Raw genomic sequence first — 18,889 nt, 5'->3', positions numbered from 1 at the left:
TATAATTTTGCATTTTAAATAATGTTTATCATAATTATTTTATTATGATTGAGAGTGTCTTACTATTCAAGTAGTTTCAATATCATCTTCGCCACATTGAGCATTCTCATAAAACTTCAATCAAACTTCAATTGTTAAACCTAACAGCTAAAAGAAGTCAATAGGTTTTATCAAAGTTTGGCGTTTTCTTTTTTATTGAGAGTGGTGCAAGAAATTTAAATGAGTGATTAATATAATTATCATATATATTTCATAGCTATGTATAATTGTTAATATTTTTTAGAATAATTTAATATAATGGCACCCGTTCGTAAGACGGGTTCGAAAACTAGTAGATAGTAGATAGTAGATATATAAAGATTAATTGTAACCCAAAATATCAAACGTCGTTATGTTTCAATGAAATATAAAAAGATTGTTACGATATTCGTGAAATAATTTTATTTATCGAAATATATTATTTGATCGATATATATATATATATATATATAACAGTATATAAATAGGCCGGCATTTAGATTTTAACAAAACTCGAAAACGAGGAGAGAGAAAAATGGGAGAGTACGAAGGGAATGGAGAAGATGATTATTACGTACCATCACCGCCTCATAAAAACAGTGATGGATTTAATGATAGATCGGAGGTAGTAATAGTAAATGATCAATTTGATGATTGTGTTTTTTTTTTGTTGAATGAATGATCAGTTTCTGTTTGAATTATTAGTGTGATTAGTTAAGAAGGTGTTAAGGAGTAAGTTTATCGTGTTTTGTTTTGAATTATTATATGAAGAATGAATTGTTATAGAGAAGATTATGTTTTCTTTTGTAGAGTTTGATTGTGTTGTTGTTTTAGAAGGATCTAGGGTTTTGTAATTTCCAGACATATAGATTAAGATATTTTCCTTTATTTTTTTATGTTTTGGAGAATGAGTTGAATTGTTTTTTATTGTGGTTTGTGTTTGAGGATTTTGAATCAGTGTAATAGGGAAATATTATGTTTCCCTTAACTTGTCTGCTTTGGATCGTGTGGCCTGTTCTGACTTGTATCCGATTTTGATGTAACATGTGTGTTTGAATCTGTACTTCAATAAAAATAAATAAAATATCATTACGTCGAGTCGTAGCATCTATCGGTCTTATACATGTTGCATTTTCTATGTGTCATTTGTGCCACATGTGTCTGGATGGTAATTTAATATTCTAAGGACATTTGTGCTTGGTCGTAGCATAAATTGTGTTTCAAACAAAAGAATTAGACTAATTGGTTATTTATGAGGTATTTTTAAATGCACAATGTACGTTTAAAAAATAAGCACCTATTCCATTTGTGTGTGAGATTCGATTGGCTATGAACTTATGGTGATGGGTCTCGGATGCAGGATATCGCTGTATAATTATTATTATCAATATTATTGTCATTTACAGAGCAAAAAAAAACGTACAATTGTTTTTTAAAATCCTTATTGGGCGTGTTTGTGAGCTCTAATGCTCTTATTGAATTGATTCTCTTAGCAACATCCAGTAATAGAGTAGCTAGTAGCTTCAGGAGAAAGTTGACAATCAGTCATGGATTAATGCTAATAAATGGAAATTTTGGGGAAAAAATGTTTTGAGGAGTTGCCAGACACTAACTTGTATCAAGGTCCTTATATAGTACAGATTTAGACATCGTTGATTGATTTGTGTCATATATTTTTCTTCTGCCAGTTTTTCTAGTGTTTGAATGGATAGAATCATAGAATGGATGAAAAAAATGCTTTTGATTTTTCTTTAGAATAATAAGAATGATGGTTTCTGAACTATACTTACTAGGTATCATAATTTGAAGAACACACACAAAGAATATCATTAGGTATTAAGGGTCTTAATTTACACTTTAGTTTAAAGATATCGATAGGATTATAATTTTTAAACTTCAAACTACACAGGAATTTAACAAATTTTGAAAATATGGAATATTAATACTGTTTGTATGTTAGGTTTTTTATGTAACATTACACAATATAACTAGAAGTAACATGACTTCTATACTCAACTGTTTTCCAGTTTTGTTGAGAATCTTGGGTTACACAATTTTCATAAGTCCACATCTAGAATACAATTCTTAAGTTATAACTAATTTAATTTAATTTATTTTTGTTGTTGTTGTTGTTGTTGTTGTTGTTATTTTGGTTGGTAGTAGAATGAGGATTGTCTTGTTATGTTTCTGGGACTCTGGGAGAGTGAGTCATTGGACTTTTATTTTTGCTTGAGTTGTACTTATTAGTGTTATTGACAGCATGATTCACGTGATTACGAAAGAGAATCTTCCAAAGGGAGGGGCAGAGAAAGAGAGAAGGAAAGGGATGGACAGAGAGACAGAGACTTGGATAGTGACAGAGATAGGGATCGTGAGCATCGTCATAGAGATCATCACAGGGATAGAAGTGAGAGAAGGGAACGAGGCAGAAGTAGAGATGAGGAAGATGATTATCGCCGAAGTCGAGACTATGATAGGTGAAAAATCTGCTTTCTTTAATTAGCAGTTTGTTTTGTATTTCATCTAAGCTGTGTTAGTATATCCTGGTGTTTTATAGTTGTCGGGATATATTGAGGTAGCCTATTGTTAGTCATAGCTTTAAATTTTATATCAAACTTGAATATCACATGCACCCTGAGATCAATGAACAGATCATATTTTGCCGCCTGGCTTGTGTTTAGCATGCATTTTGCGTTGCTTCTGTTCGTGTTCTGGAGTTTTTTAAGGGAAAGCTTAGACAGTACTCTCTTTATTACTAGGTTAAGTATGCACAATGTTGCAGTCGATGACAACTTTGATTGACAATGACTGCAAACTTGTACACAAGGAAACTTGTCTTGAGCTGTAGATATTGTAAGATATGAAACACTAATCAGAGGAAGCTATATATCTAGGCAGTACCAACTGTATTAACTGTACATGTGTGCCTACAGCATAGTAGAGCTTTTCACGTACGTTGTGCTATAATTGACATGTGAAAATGATTTTTTGGGATCCTATTTTGAAGTCCATTCCAACAGTTTTGCATTCTCTCTAAGATAGAGAGTTTATCTTGAAAATGTTTCTCTCTAATACTGAATAAAGATATTCGTTTTACTATGTGTTCAGGATTAGAGAATATGATAGAGACAGAGATGGTCGACGTAGGCACAGGTCTCGATCTCATTCTCGAGAGAGGTCTCGTTCTCATAGATCTAGATCTCATAGATCGGGGTCTCATTCTCACAGGTCAAGATCTCGTTCTCGATCACGATCACGATCACGATCAAAAAGGTAAATATATTTTTCTATGCTATTAACTGTAAAACTGTGCGTTGCATGTCTGCTCCTTTGCTTACTGGAATGAGATCTTTTTGTGCGATGATGTCAGCTCTGTCTATCATCTGGAGATCATTGCATAAGTATGATCTATTTGAGGCGGATTCTTTTTAAGAATCTATTTATTTCACCTCTTCACTCCTTGATGCAAGTTTTCTAATTGTTTCACTTCTCCTTCCTCAAGGCTTTTCTTTTATGCAGTTGTTTCATTAACTTAATATTATTCCAAAAAATTAATATTGTTGTATCACGGTTGATTTTTATTTGCAGCAAAAGGATTAGCGGATTTGACATGGCGCCACCTGTATCTACTTTGCTAGCTGGTGCTCCTGGTGCAGGTACATATTTGTACACCCTCAATATGTCTCCTATTATTTGCATCTTTCACTAGTTTTACTCTCTCTAGAAGTTTCACTCGGTAAGCATTTCATCAACCATTTGGCCTTGCTAGAGTGTATGATGCAATGTCTCGATGGTTGCATTATTATTTTTTTTTTCGTATTGTTTTCTTCGTGGTTTAATACTGAAACTGAGAGCCTTTTTTGGTTGTTTTCTTGTTTTTGGTGGTTGTTTCTTTGTTTTTGTGTCTATATGTTGTTGTAAGAAGGCAATTTGGGCTACTTGTCCCACTGTGCTGCCAATGGGGCGTGAGCCGACTACTGTAGCTTTTATGTACATGGAGGAATCAATGCACCGGTTTGATGGTTCTTGTTCGTCTTCAACCAGCAACTATAGCCATTTTTGGTAGTCTTATAAATATTTCGTCCATTAATTGAAGTAGATGTTATACATTCGTCTTTAGTAAGAATTATTCCAATATGCTTGGGCATGCAAAAGAAATTTAAATAAGCTGATCAAAGATGGAGGAGGTGCTTACTGCTTTCGGTGCTGAAAGATAAATAGTCTTACATCATTACTTTTAGGCTCTGGTTCTAAAATGTGTAACGTGACTGACTTTTACAGGCCAAGTGACTGGGACCACTCCTACTGTTTCTGGAATGTTGCAGACCATATTTCCATTAAGCACTGGAACAGTACTATTCTATCTCAATTTTCTGTGACATTGTGTTAAATCCTTTAGCTATAATAAAATGTTGCCATTTTTTTTGTGGATGTAGACTTTTCCTACTCTCCCTGTAATGCCAGTTCAGGCTATGACCCAACAGGTTCGGAGCAACTTAGTCCTGTGTTTATTTTATTTTATTTTCCAGCTGTAAATATTAGCAAAGTCTGTCGGTGTTGATTTCTCTCCCAAGTCTCTATGCCTTCTTATATTCCCCTATTTCCCTTTCTTCTATCTCAAGTACTCCAGACTATCTGGAAAAGCTGATGAAAGACAACATTTATATGACTTCGTTTTCCTTTTCCTTTTATTGTATTGGGTTCATTTGAATATCCATTTTGTCCTTATCTTTGGTGTTGTAGGCTACTCGACATGCGCGGCGGGTTTATGTTGGTGGCCTTTCACCTTCGGCTAATGAACAGGTTATCCATCTTATATTCTTCTTATTGTTAACCTAGGTATTTTTTTTGTTATCAGGTGTTTTCTGATTTTGTATGGGCAGTTTTTTGTTAATTCCGTTGGTAATGTATGCGGTATTTTTACTTAGTCCTGATTATGTTTTTTTTCGTTACTACTGCAGTCTGTAGCGACTTTTTTCAGCCAGGTGATGTCTGCAATTGGAGGAAATACTGCTGGTCCAGGTATTCCAGAGTTCTTAAGTTTTTCTGTTACACCTGCCCTTTTGGTGGTAGTTAACAGTGCACTTTCTTTTATTGCTTTTAACTTTGTACTTTTGCCTGTTTTTAGGGGATGCTGTTGTTAATGTATACATAAACCATGAGAAGAAGTTTGCCTTTGTAGAGATGAGGTCTGTTGAGGAGGCCAGTAATGCAATGGCCTTGGATGGCATCATTTTTGAGGTACATTATGTTTATGATTTAGTTATTTGGTGTAATATTTTGATCTAAATGGATTTAAGTTATTTGATGAGATAATTGTGAAACAATGTAGGAGCACAAATTAATTGCCTTACGGGTCCAATTAACAGACCTAAAAAGTTGAGATTTTATTTTGGAACTGTTTGTGAAGGTGGTAACTGTTAAGGAATAGTATGTATTCACATGGATGACTAAAACATTGATTGAGATCAAGCCAATGGTCAATCTGGATTTTATTGCTGGCCTCATTACCTAGGATTGTGGCTATTACCTTTCGTTACGAAGAAAAAACCGTAGATGGGAGTTATTCATGTTCTGATTTCGATGCTTTTCTTTCTTTGTAGTAGGTTTCGAGGTGTGGAACCTAGGGAATGATCTTTTTTGTTTTTAAGTTTTTGTTTTTTGTTACTTGTAGTTTGGATATCTCATCCTTCTTGTAATTGTTCTTCTTTTATCAATATATATATCCTGATTTTACTGATCAAAAAAAAAAAACACAGACCAAGACCCCCTACACAGTTGCCTACCCAATGGTCCACCCAGCAGCATAAAAAGTTAAAAACAGAAGGGTTCAAAGTTTAGTATGTTTGGTCAGATGCAACCTGTCTGAAAAATTTAGTCGATGGTGATCTCCTTACGAGGGTTGTGGGGATGTCCCCTTTCTAAGAACCGAAACAATTTCTTGGCATTTTAAAAGATGAGCAAAAACGTGCAAGATTTAGTTTGAATTGGCCTTGACAAATGCTGGGTTTTATGTAAATGCATGTGTGGTATGGTTTGATTTTATTTCACAAATCAGGTAGGCAGCCGTGATGGTTGTTTGTCAGACAGGTGTCAGTGTTTGTCTCTGCCCCCCCTCTCAACAAATGTGAACTCAGACCCCATTTTAAGTTGGATTTTGGTTGCACCCAAGTTTTAGTTTTCCTCTGCTTTTCCATTGTGAGAGAATGGAGATGAGAACAGATTGGAGGGAAAATTATGCATGATTATGACCATCCTGATGAGAATGCAAAATATACATTGACACTTGTTATTCAGTTGCTAGAATATTTGTGTTCACATGATGTTGAGTATTTTCTTTCTCTTTTCCGAAACTTTCAATAATTGAAGCTTCTTGTATGCCTAGAAGAACTCCCTACTAGTGTGTAGCGTTTTAATATCTCCCGGCTCCCGCTATTGTTTTTTGTCTCTAAATCATGTTTATTTGGCTCTTGCATTTGTCCAGGGAGCACCAGTGAAAGTGAGGAGGCCTAGTGATTACAACCCTTCTCTTGCGGCAGCACTTGGTCCAAGCCACCCTAATCCTAATCTGAATTTGATTGCTGTGGGTCTGACAGCTGGTTCTGCTGGTGGACTTGAGGGTCCTGATCGCATTTTTGTTGGAGGGCTCCCCTACTACTTCACAGAAGTGCAGATAAGAGAGCTGCTCGAGTCCTTTGGGCCTCTCCGTGGTTTCGATTTAGTCAAGGACAGGGAAACTGGTAATTCGAAAGGCTACGCCTTTTGTGTTTACCAGGATCTATCAGTTACAGACATTGCTTGTGCGGCTCTCAATGGAATTAAAATGGGAGATAAAACTCTTACTGTTAGGCGGGCTAATCAGGGTGCTTCTCAGCCCAAGCCTGAGCAGGAGACCGTTCTATTGCAGGCGCAACAACAGGTAGCATTGCAGGTGAGAACATCTGCAATCCAATTGTTTTTCTAATTATTAGTTAGTTTAACTTATTATTAAAATAATAAAATTGTTATTATCATTGATTTTGTTAGAATATAGTGAACTGTGAACCTCTATGAAGGAATATAAACTGGTTAGTTATAGTAAGTAATAAATTTTTGTCGGTGTTAGCAGAAAATATTAAATGATTTTCTGTCACTGTGGTTACATTATGCTTTTATAGACTTCAGGTGACAAGGTATTTGGGCTGTAGTATTTCATCTTAAATTCATGAACGATTCTTCTTCTGAATGGGATTGTTGTTAGATTTGTATTTTGTCTGTAGCAAAGTTACATGTATATGGTTCTTTGCGTGGAATTATAGCAGTTGGGCCTGCCATTCTACGCATGCTAGAGCATAAGGATTTTGTATTGACATTCAGTTCCTCAGTTTTATGATCTACAGTATTAGTTTAGTAATTTGTATGGAAGTGTTTTCATATTTGTATATCCAAATATTCGTGTTAATATATGCTCATGCGAAGAGAAATTTTCTCTTGTATGTCTGTTTGCAGACGAGATTCACAGTGAATCCCATTTGAGGGAAAATGATTTATGTAAATCGGATGTGATACATTGATGTTGACTTCTATGATAGCGTGATTTACAAGTATTATGCTTTTGATTTTTATATGTTCACTACTTCAATCAATGATCTGAAATTGAATTAAAAATTATTAATAATTAATAATTAATAATCATCAATTATTTTTCTTGTTCACCATATATGGAACTGATTTTGTAGGGTATATGAATGATTCAGAATTGTCTTGTACAGTGTTTACAAAATCCCTGAGCTGGAGTCCAGTGTCTTCAATTTTTAATTCTTCAAATCCTACCACTTTTCTTGTTTAGGTTAAACTTTAAATTGTTATTACTGAATTGATGTTGGTTATAAGGTTTCTCGTTGCCTGATGATCTTGCAGAGGCTCTTGTTCCAAGGTGGACCTGGTGTCCTTCCTACCAGGGTTGTATGTTTGACCCAGGTTGTAAGTGCGGATGAGCTTAGAGATGATCAGGAGTACGAAGACATTGTGGAAGATATGAGAGAAGAAAGCAGGAAATTCGGTAGATGTTTTAATGTTTCTAGAAATATATTTCATACATCACTCGTCGTTTTCTTCTTGTTCATCTGATTTTTTTTGCCTTCATTAATTTTCTTTTTTCATGTATCTTTCTGTTTTACAGCCTGTTGGCCCCCATTTTGCTATAAAGAATCAGGCCTTAACCACAGAAGAATCTATAACCTTTCTATCATTTTTCCTGATGAGTGAATTTGGTTTCATTTACAGAGTACTGGGATTGCAAAAACTTATAATTTTTTTTGCAGGTAATCTGGTCAATGTTGCCATTCCTCGTCCGAATGCAAATGGTGAACCTTCTCCAGGCGTTGGAAAGGTTAGTAGAAAGATAGAATTCATGTGTGTTTTTGTTTTTCTAATATGTAACATATAGTTTCCTGAACGTGAATTATCCTTCCACTAGGTCTTTTTGGAGTATGCTGACACTGATGGGGCTTCAAAGGCACGGACGGGGATGAATGGAAGGAAGTTTGGTGGAAATCCTGTTGTTGCTGTTTTTTATCCAGAGGATAAGTTCTCCCAGGGTGACTATGATGGTTAACATGTGAAGTTCTAAGAAGATGATTTCATCTTTAGATGTCAAGTGGATATGACTCTTGTTTTTGTCCATAAACAAACTCGAGAACAAAATTATCTTGCTTGTCTGGATTTCTAGAATGACGACTTGATGTTTACTTGTTCTGCTTTCTCTCGTCTCTCTCGGCTTTTATTTTTACGTGTTCTGTTTTGAGGCCATTACTTGCAATAAAGCTTCGTTTTTTGTCGGCACTCTAATGTAAGTTATTCCGTCAGCATGCATATGTATAATTGTCAGTTGGTGTCAGCGTTTGTGTTGATTTGTTAGAAAATAAATAAAAAAAAGATGAGGGCGATCTTAACCATCTCCAGTCCTCGGCTTTCAATCAAGGGGTCTTAACCTTAATAACTTGCTCCAATCACTATTTAGATCAAAAGTAGATTGGAATTTGCTCTTAAGTGTGTCCTGTCACTTGCAAACACTTTATGGTCTTCAAGTTAGATCTTCTTCAAGAGCCACTTGTTTTTCACGTCGGTAGTGGACTAGTGGACCTATCTCAAGAAATAGTTAGTTTGTCACTTTGTCCTCTCATGTAATATGAAGGGTAGATTTTTCATAGTGATGGTCTCCCTACCTTGACGAAGATCGGCACAAAGGGATCAACTCATTTGGAAGAAACCAGCAGAAAGAATACAGGTTTAGGATTCGATGTTCAAAGCTTTAACTGTTACATTTGAAATGCTGAAAACATCTCTACTCTTCAGTTTTAGTTCGAGGTGGCTGTCGTTATGTACAACGAAGTAGTGTTAGAGTGTTTTTGGCATTTGAAATTGAAAACTAATTAGGAATAGAATAGAGTTGGAAACCATTGGAATGGAATCCACTATAATAGAATTCGATTCCAACTTTTACAATTTTATAGAAACCTCTAACATACTCCAACTCGTAAGGTTATTTCATTTCTTTTTCTTTTTTTTCCAAGTTTTGCATTATAAATAAGAAACCGATTCCATAGACTAGAGATTCTGTTGGATTAATATGGGTTTCTCAAAGACTTAATAAAATTAGTTGGAGTCCATTTAGAATCCAATTCTATTGGATTTCAAGCCCCCAAACAGGGCAAAAATGGGTGGTCCACCAAGGATTCTAGTTAATTTCATTCCTCAAGTATAATTCTTGGTAAACAAACGCACTCGTAATGATTTTGAATGACTGGTATAATGGTATGTGTTTCTACACTTTCAAATCCTAGAAATTTGTTGCAATGTGTTGAGATGCTTAGCTTGTTTCTGGCCGAATGAGAGTCAGCCACGTGGTCAATAAATAAAGGACCGTATTCTATTATTTAATTTTTTTTGTTTTCTTCCACTTTAAGAGGTATTACTATAAACTTTTTCTCTGTTTTTTTTTAAAAAAATATTAAGAGGGTTAAGGCATATCCACACCGGTTATATTGAAGGACCTTAGGTCTTACATTAACCGAATATTCATCAACCCCGAAAGGAACCTAGCTCGAAGGCTCACTAACTCCGAAAATAACCTAGCTCGAAGCGCTGATGCGCCATTTTGAGTAGACCCAATCACATCCACTTTGTCTACATAGACTTGTTTTTGCTCATCGGTCCACCCATCATAGCAGCACCCATTATCTAGCTCGGAGACTCACTTGGCCCAAATGCCTCACATAATTGCACAAGAAAGAAATCACAACCAACACTTAGTAATATTCAAACTTGCACCCTCTTCCATGAGAAAAAGGGTGTACTTTAAACTTAAAAACAAAACAAAACAAAAATAACCATGAAGCAAGAACAATGGGGTTTTGGTTGAAGAAGAGAAAACACGAAATTGGATTCCAATTTCGATTAGATGTTTCCTCAAGTAAATATCCTTTAAACAAAACTTGAACTAAAATTCAAGTGGTAATTTTTAAATGAGATAACTTTTTTAATTGTTTCTCATTCATCATAGAAGAATATAATTTTGAACCTAAATTCAAATGTCACAAATACACTCTCTACATTTGAACTGAATACATGAAGAGTTGTGGTTCATTACACAAAATTGATGGGTTGGGGTGGGACTGTGGAGTGAACTTAGACTATTTATTATGCTCGGACATAGTTCTTGTTAATAGAATTCTTTATCAAGGCACCACCATAATACTTGGTCAGTTTTGTGTACTTTTGCTAGAAGAGAGATTTAAACCCCTAGTAAACTGGAAGTAGAATTTTTAGACTTAGCTCGTGAGACTTGAGCTTTATACCCATTCTTTGGAGAGTTCTTACGAAAAATCCGAGTCTTAGTGACTCAACATCTTTCAGTTCTTTATGTCGTTGTAATATAGTCTCATTATTTGTTGATTTGGTTAATCACGAAGTGACATCAACTGGGGAGATCGCCATTAGGTCTTGTAGTCTATTCGAAACAGAGTATCATACTGATAAGTCAAGTAGTGAACCCATTCAGCTTTTATCCCACCTAGTAGGACCATCATGTTAAACCCTTTTGAGCCTTACAATAAACCATTTTCTTTCATAAAACCTTTTACCCTTTACCCAACTCCAGACAAGGAGTATAGCCAAAATCTTTATCAGCCATACCCGGCCATATATTTCTGAAAATACGAGAGGCACAAAGCGGAAGAATAACACAAAAGGAAGATTACAAGGAGATACCAGAGAGATACAATGAAGACCATCATTCTGTTCTAAGTGAAAGAAGCTAGTGGAAAACAAGCATATCCAATACTAATCAAGGATATACCACTGAGCTAAAGAAAAAAAAATGTTGAACAGAATGGATGGAAAAGCTAAGACAAAGGAAGAATTTTCTCTGAAATACAGAATTTGAAGAAATCTTCCAAATAATAAAGCAAAACCCTTAGTGTTTTTCAGAAACAACCTTTGAATCCCTTTTACCTTTCCTTCATAAACCAATACCCAAGCCAAGTTACAACCCATAACTTATCACTATACTATGGTACGAAGTCTAGAATAGGTGAGAGGATGCTAAAGTGAAGGACCCGACACTTCATATGTGATTGACATTCTTTCCATGAGACTAATTTCATCCAGAAGTCCGTTTTTCAAGGTAGTATGTGGGATGTTCGTATTCATTATTCTTTTCCCCACATACACGAGGTAAAATAGTAGGCCATCTTCTGAGAGACTCTTTTCTGAGAGTATGACCGGTGAGGATTGAAAGTTGAGATCATCTACTTATGGTAAACTAGGGATTCTGTTTCTTAGATAGGAGAGTATAGGAGATTGACTAAGTACACACATAAGCCTTGATTAAGAATTTTGTCAATTTTTACTATCTCCCATCATAATTTATGAGTCTTTGCAGCAATGTAGTTAGTAATGGAGACCGCCTCATTGGAGTAAGCACTAAGTGGGTAAGGAATTTCTCTCTCAAAAATATTATCATTCTTGAACATGCTATTGATTGATTTTGTGGGTATATCACCTGAAAACCCTCACGAGACTATAACTCGTCCTTTTTGGGGAACTTAAAGGTTTAAAGCCTTGTTGCATATGGTAAATGCAATAGCGATGCCTGTGAAAATGAGTTAGGATTTTATTTTTGTTATTAGGATGTGATTTTGATCACTTATCTATTTTTTTATCTTATTTGCTAAAAGACTAGCAAAAGGCTAGTTGGGAGTTGTGATAAGTGCTCAAAAAGTGCTATTTGACCCTCGATTATGCCTCTTGTTTAGCCATCTTAGTGAACTAATATTGTTTGTAAGTTATGTTTTATGATTCTACTGGTCAAAGAGAGAGTTTTGTGGAATATTAGAGAAAAAGGGGTAAAACGGAGCAATTCGGAGCATTAAGGATCGCATGAGAATCCCGTGGACAATCATGGAGAAGGCCAAGGAATTGGAGCTATTAAAGATGCAACTTGGACCTATTTTAAAGCCTATTTGGAAGCCCAATACCAAAGGATTCGTTGCTTGGACCAAAGCCCACAAAAGATGATAGAAAGATAGAGCAGAAGAGACAAAATCGGCTAATGCGTCTGGGACGCATGGATCGAGCGTCCAGACGCATTTATCAGGTCTGAGACGCATGAATAGTGCATCCAGACGCATGGATCGACACTATAGCCAATTTCTTCTCAGTTTTGAAGACGAAGTTGGACTCTGAAAGAAGTCTATTTGTATTAGGAAACAAATAACGGTTTGGAATGCTTCTAGAGCTCATTGTAACCTCTATAAATAAAGGACCTAAGTGCCCCATGTAATTGGCCAATTCACTTATACTCTTGTCTCCAGAACTTGAGGCAGAGAGAGATTAATAATAAAATATTCGATTTTAACTAGCTGAGTCTTAATAAATTAGTCTTTCTAGTCTTATGTTCTTTGACTCTTCTTCTTCTCGTTCTTCGTGTTCTTCTTTCTTTATAGAAGGATAATATTCTCCTTTAAGGGAGAAGATGAAGCCGGTGCTTAGGGTTTGTTGATTCTTATGGTTCATGGTATTCTTCAATCAGGTTATTCTTTATGTTTTTAGTCGTTAGTTCCATTGCCCAGACTAAGGGATCGAAGTATAGGTTAAGGTTTTTATTTATTGTAATCGAATATCATTCTAGTTTAGGGTTTTATTTATTGAAATTTAATATTTGCTAGTGACATGCTTTTATTTATTGCAATTGAATATAATGCTAGAATATGGTTTTATTTATTGTAATTGAATATTATACATTATTCTCTACTTTTCTTCTAATTGTATAGTGTTTTAGAGTAAGGGAAGTATTCCTTGTGTTTGTCTTAGATGGTGATTCATTGAATAGCTGCCCAAGCTCACATAAAAGGAAAGAAGATGCTAGTAACATAAACATAGGAACAACCTTAAGTAGAGTTATTTGTTAACGATGTTTCATCCAAGAGGGCATCGGCACTCGCTCGATTGCCTAATTGTAGTATACTTGTAAGAACAACCATGAAGCAGAAGGTCATAGATCAAAAGTATTGGTGGATTCTAATCTCTTGAATTCCCTTTCTTATAAATTCTTAATAGTTTAGTTAGTTTAGTTTAGTTTAGCATTAGAATCTATAATATCTATAATCATAGTTTTTAATCCCCCAAACCCCCTTTCCAGTCCTGTCCTTCATATAAACATACACTTAAAAGTGGAACGATACCCTACTCATCCTTTACTCATTGAGGGATAATTAGGTTTTGATATGCTTCTATTTTGTTCAACGACCATCATCTATCTACATCATCCATATACCATCTCACACACAAAAAGAGGCAAGGTCATTACCCCATTCAAGAAGAAAATGTAGAACAAGTTCAAAGTGAAGAAAATAGAGGAATGAATGATGATTCATTTAATAAGAATAAGGTAAATCTAAATTAAACTTAATTATGCATGTAGTAATTATGCATGTAGTAATTATACATATAGTAATTATGCATGTAGTAATTATTCAAGTGTACAGTGATGTGACGGAAAGAGAAAATTCGAGGCTTAAACAACCCGGCTAGATCGTTTCTATTGCACACCAAATGGTCTGGTCACACTGTCTGGACTGAGTCCAAAATGATGTGGCCATGTCGTTTTTTATTTGGACTTAAAAAAACTTACCGGTGTGTCCACACCGTTTGGACTAAGTCCCCAACGGTGTGGCCATGTCGTTTGGGATTTGAACTTTGAAAAATCCCAAACTTCTGTTTTTTTGCCTCTTGACCGGTGTGGCTACACCGTTTGGACTAAGTCCCAAACGGTGTGGCCATGTTGTTTGGGACTGAAATTTGCCGAACCTCGATTTCTTTTTTTCTTAACTTCCATATTCAACTTCCAACAATTCTAACACTTCTAAATTCAAAACCAAAGACATAAAATGGAATTGCAACATCAAATTCAAGTATTTTGAAATAAAATGGAATCGCATAACATCAAAACCAAATTCACATAACATCAAATAATATTTTGAAATAGCATACGACAAAAACAAGTATTTGGGTATAGATATCACAACGTCACTCTTTACAACAAAAGCAATCTAAACTAGAACTCCAGAGTTGAGATCAATGCTCAAGCTGCTTCTTCACTTATGCTCCTTCACGATATCGTCTACCAATGAACTTGCACCGGGTCAAATTGTATGCCTCAATGAACTCGTTCCGTGCATCGTCTAGAATCGCAATCCTACCCAATTGCAGGCCTTGATTGAGCAAGCGAGAAACTTCATCGACCATGGGGTGCTGTAAAATATCAAAACGAAAAACTACATTAGTATATACATTTATAAAATATCAAAACAAAAAAAAAACAAAAACTAACGTTGTAAGGTATTAACTCATCAGATTATGATATGAAAGGCTCTGTAGGGGGTAGTGATTATGATGATCATGGTTTATCATTCAAATATGACTATTATTTTTGTACCAACTCATGTATCTACTAACACACTCCCATGGATAAGACGGAATGGGTCCTCGATGTTCAAGTTGTATCAAGTGATTCTGCCATTTACTCTAGTAGGAAGCCGCAATATTAAATTTCACATCGTACCCGCGTCCGGAAGTAGTTCGCGTCGAGGTCTTTGGTCTTGGGGGATCTGAGGGTACAAACTACATATGACCCAACTGATGCACAACCCTCAAAACATTGTACTGCTCGACATTATCAAGAAAGCATATAAATCCCTCGAAAAATGCTATTTCATCCACCGGCCGTGTAGCTCGGACTTCAGCATATGGATACCATTCAACCTGTCAAATAGCATATGATCGAGGAAATTAATCATTAACCACATACTAATAATATCAATTAATAAATAAAACTATTTACATACAAAAATGTTTACATCGGTACAAGTCATATTATCAATCATCGCTCGGGTATGCTTCAATGCACCGTTGTGCTAGCATAAAAGATCGAAAGTAACTGAGTACCTATGAGTACGCGACATGCTCAACTGATAGTCCTCGTTTGGGAATGGCCTGAACACCGGGAAGTACTCATAAATCCATGCCTAGATTAATATAGACACCCAGTTAATATTATAATAGATAGATAAAATTGACATTGAAAAGAAAAACAAAAAAAACTAATACCTGTAGGAGAGTGAAATAGCCTGAAACACCCTTCACCTTGGCACTTGTGGCAGTCCCAAGACCCCTATACAAGTAAGCCAGTAAGGCTGCACCCCACGCGTATTCTCTGATCTCGGCAAATTTCATAAGCAGTCTCAGATAACAAACGGGAACTGCAGTTCTAGACGTGTTGGTGAAGGCGGTACATCCAAAAAAAAAATAACAGATAAGCTCTCATAGCAAACTGCAACTCTTTTTGGGTTGACGCTTTCTTCACAACAACCCCATTTTCATCCCGTAAATCTTCATCTGTTACCTTCCCAGCAAACTCCTTCATCAAGAAATCCATCCTAACTTTGGAAGTGAACTTATTGAATTTCATCTCCGCATCTATCTTGTCTATGGGTATGCCAAGATCTTTGTGGAGGAGTCTTTTTGTCTGTTCCAGGGTCAAATTAGTGTCCCTAGTCACTGCTTTGCCTCTTATCAGAACTCCTAAGAGTTGGGAAACATCGTCCAACGTGATTGTCATCTTGCCCCACGGCATATGAAACGTGTTGGTCTCTGGATGTCACCTCTCCACAAACGCAGAGACCAACACAGGATCCTGATGCATGTATACACCTAAGACCAGAGCACATAAGCCAGTCCTTTGAATCTCCACATGAAAATTAGAACAGTCTGAACACTCTCCGACAATATCCCATTGTACCAACTTGTTTAGGTGCCCATGGCACTTCAACACCTCGCTCCGCCTAAAACAACAAAAACTCAGTATTAATGTATGCACAAGGTTTCGTAATACAAAATTTAAATACTAATAGACAATATATAATAATATTACCTGCCCCTCCCAAACATCGCGAGCCACGTGCACCGCATAGTTATACAACATATGTGACACACGAGGGCCACCTCCATAAACGCCTCTCTAGAACTCCAAGTCATTGTTGGACTTTCTCATAATATTCACTGGGGGTACAGGCACAAGGACTTCAGGGACTTCCTCGTCATCCTCCTCCTCTGCGTCCTCATCCTCCGCGTCCTCTTCCTCCTCGTCATTCTCCTCTTCTACATCATCAACACCCTCTTCGTCATCTTCTTCACTATCAGCATGACTTACAACTACACTCTTCCCACGATCCATATTTATGTCATCGTCATCTACATCTACATCTAAATCTAAATCTACATCTACATCTACATCACTCAGAATTGTCTCCTTTCTTCTCTTTTGATTTCCTAACTCTACACCACTTACAACATTACTGGGATCATCCGCTTTCCGATTGCCTCTACGAATTGATGCCGAGGTGGTTGTTCCCCTTCCTCTCTTTTTCTCAGGCGGGTCATCGCGACCTGAAGTACTACTCCCCCCACCTAACAACTTCTTAGCACCCGTGAAAACACTTTTTGCTACATTCTTTGTTCGAGGCATTGCTACAAAATAAATAGGAGTTAAAAATAAGACATTCAACTAATTCAAATTGTTTATTAACAAGCAAATGCACAACTTCTAATACTAACAAGCAAATGCACAACTTCTAATACTAACAAGCAAATGTACAACTTCTAATGCTAAGACATTCAACTTGTAAGTGTTTATTAACTTTGGAATTCACTAACTAAAGTCTAAAACATACATATCCATAACACATTCAACTAATTCAAATTGAAAACAATCAGAACATATAGTAAGCTCAGGGACCTTAGAAAAAGTTGAGACGTCCAACTATAAAGCTTTCGAGAAAAAATATGGGCCCTTACAAAAATATGAGATCCTAATGTGTAAATTGATTGATTTTGTGTGCCAGACTATAGTCTTGTTATATCAAAAACCCCAGATGCACAAATTTGTAAGATTCAAATACACACAACAAGAAACAAATCCATAGAAGAAACAAAACAAGATGTTTTCATTCATTTCAATTCCACATCACCTAAGTCCTAAACAACAACACTACCACTACTACTTACTATATTAAACTCTTCTTTCACATTCAAAAATCTAAAAACATAAAAACAACCCCAACATTACATAAAAACTAAACTTCCACCGTCACAACAAGAAAACCCCAACATTAGGCTTTCTTGGGTGACCTAGTTCCTTTGCCAGGAGACTTAGGAGCCTTTTCAACCTTGTCAGCCTTCTTATTCTTCTTTGGTAACAAAATAGGATTAATATTAGGCAAAACACCACCATGTCCAATAGTTACACCAGCAAGTAACTTCCCCAATTCCTCATCATTCCTTATTGCCAACAAAACATGCCTTACATCTCGAGATAAAGAACTTAGTATAACGTCTCGAGATAAAAGAACAATAACTCAATTTAGCTCTCAAAATTAGTACAAGGTCATTTCTCAACATATATACCAAAATAAGCCAACAATGCCGCACTATTCAAAATTCAAACTCAACTCTTAAATGGAAGCATTACACATAATCTAGGACTTAATAATACACATTCAATTAACGTCAATGGGAAACCACAAGAAAAACTTCCACCTAATATATCATCAATTAATGATTAACCCAATACAAATGTTAACTCGATTCAATTAACGCCTAACAATGCTGCACAAAGATATTAATAGAAACACAATCTATAATGTCAAATTAGTCTAGCAAATTACAAGCAACAATGTCGCACAAAGATCACAACACTTCATACAAACTTAATACAATTTACGTACACTTCATACAAACTTAACATTTTTAAATTGGTGGTGGAGCGTGTTTACGTGTATTTGGTTGGTCGATGTATGAACAAACTCACTTTAAAACTACGGCAAAAAAAACTACGATATTATTTTTTGACTTGTATGAACCAACCAAATACAGTGTACAATGTATAAACAAATATCTTGAACACTCTAACTACAATGTATGGACAAACTACAATGCATAAAAAAACTCACTTTGAAAGCAAAAAACTCACTTTGAAATTTGTGTTAATAGAAGAGCTTGAGGTGGTTTCAGATACTCACCGAACTCACTAATTGTGGTTTTAGTAAAACACTGTTTAGTTGATCGACGAATTGGGATCGAGATCGAGATCGAGCAGTAATTGGGTGGGTTTGATTGAGATCGAGGTAAAGAATCGAGAGTTTGATGGAAACAAAGAATTGAAACAGAAATCGCGAGTTTGATCTTGTGGGTTTTTGGCCGAGAGAAATCGCGAGTTTGATTTTGTGTGTTTTTGGTCGAGAGAAATCGCGAAATCGAGGGTTTGAAGGACGAA

At 35.9% G+C, this 18,889-nt stretch overlaps 2 protein-coding genes across 5 annotated transcripts; one reads left to right on the top strand and one right to left on the bottom strand.

Moving 5' to 3' along the window:
• The first annotated feature begins 486 nt into the window (after positions 1-486).
• On the top strand, positions 487-8,841 carry LOC147514608 (splicing factor U2af large subunit B-like). Of its 4 annotated transcripts, none has more exons than XR_015208989.1 (13): positions 487-643; positions 2,278-2,495; positions 3,127-3,291; positions 3,607-3,674; positions 4,300-4,370; positions 4,455-4,502; positions 4,762-4,821; positions 4,980-5,040; positions 5,147-5,259; positions 6,503-6,949; positions 7,918-8,059; positions 8,180-8,389; positions 8,477-8,841. XR_015208989.1 is itself a non-coding variant. In XM_086584318.1 (13 exons), the coding sequence occupies exons 1-13, from the start codon at positions 554-556 to the stop codon at positions 8,612-8,614; spliced, it is 1,689 nt and encodes a 562-aa protein (XP_086440444.1). In that variant the 5' UTR covers positions 487-553; the 3' UTR covers positions 8,615-8,768. The 4 variants fall into 4 exon arrangements, 2 of the variants coding, with proteins under 2 accessions (XP_086440444.1, XP_086440451.1); XM_086584318.1 differs by having other exon boundaries at positions 8,322-8,389; positions 8,477-8,768; XR_015208990.1 differs by lacking the exon at positions 4,455-4,502.
• Positions 8,842-14,552: 5,711 nt separating this feature from the next.
• Positions 14,553-17,083, bottom strand: LOC147514607 (uncharacterized). The gene is made up of 5 exons (XM_086592628.1): positions 16,490-17,083; positions 15,667-16,400; positions 15,505-15,584; positions 15,122-15,321; positions 14,553-14,811 (listed from the first exon to the last, which is right to left on the bottom strand). The coding sequence occupies exon 1, from the start codon at positions 17,081-17,083 to the stop codon at positions 16,577-16,579; it is 507 nt and encodes a 168-aa protein (XP_086448754.1). The 3' UTR covers positions 14,553-14,811; positions 15,122-15,321; positions 15,505-15,584; positions 15,667-16,400; positions 16,490-16,576.
• Positions 17,084-18,889: the final 1,806 nt, after the last annotated feature.

This window comes from Coptis chinensis, chromosome 2, assembly GCF_015680905.1.
Source record: "Coptis chinensis isolate HL-2020 chromosome 2, ASM1568090v1, whole genome shotgun sequence".
In the NCBI taxonomy this organism is placed as follows: Eukaryota; Viridiplantae; Streptophyta; class Magnoliopsida; order Ranunculales; family Ranunculaceae; genus Coptis; species Coptis chinensis.
Note: the sequence above shows the minus strand (reverse complement) of the source record. Positions and strands in the feature narration are given on the sequence as shown.

Bases quoted from the DNA above. Each gene is read 5' to 3' on its own strand.
- LOC147514607 (XM_086592628.1), bottom strand. From the start codon at position 17,083: ATGCCTCGAACAAAGAATGTAGCAAAAAGTGTTTTCACGGGTGCTAAG.
- LOC147514608 (XM_086584318.1), top strand. From the start codon at position 554: ATGGGAGAGTACGAAGGGAATGGAGAAGATGATTATTACGTACCATCA. The intron at 5,041-5,146 runs GTATTCCAGAGT...GCCTGTTTTTAG, and splicing joins AGGAAATACTGCTGGTCCAG to GGGATGCTGTTGTTAATGTA. The intron at 5,260-6,502 runs GTACATTATGTT...GCATTTGTCCAG, and splicing joins TGGATGGCATCATTTTTGAG to GGAGCACCAGTGAAAGTGAG.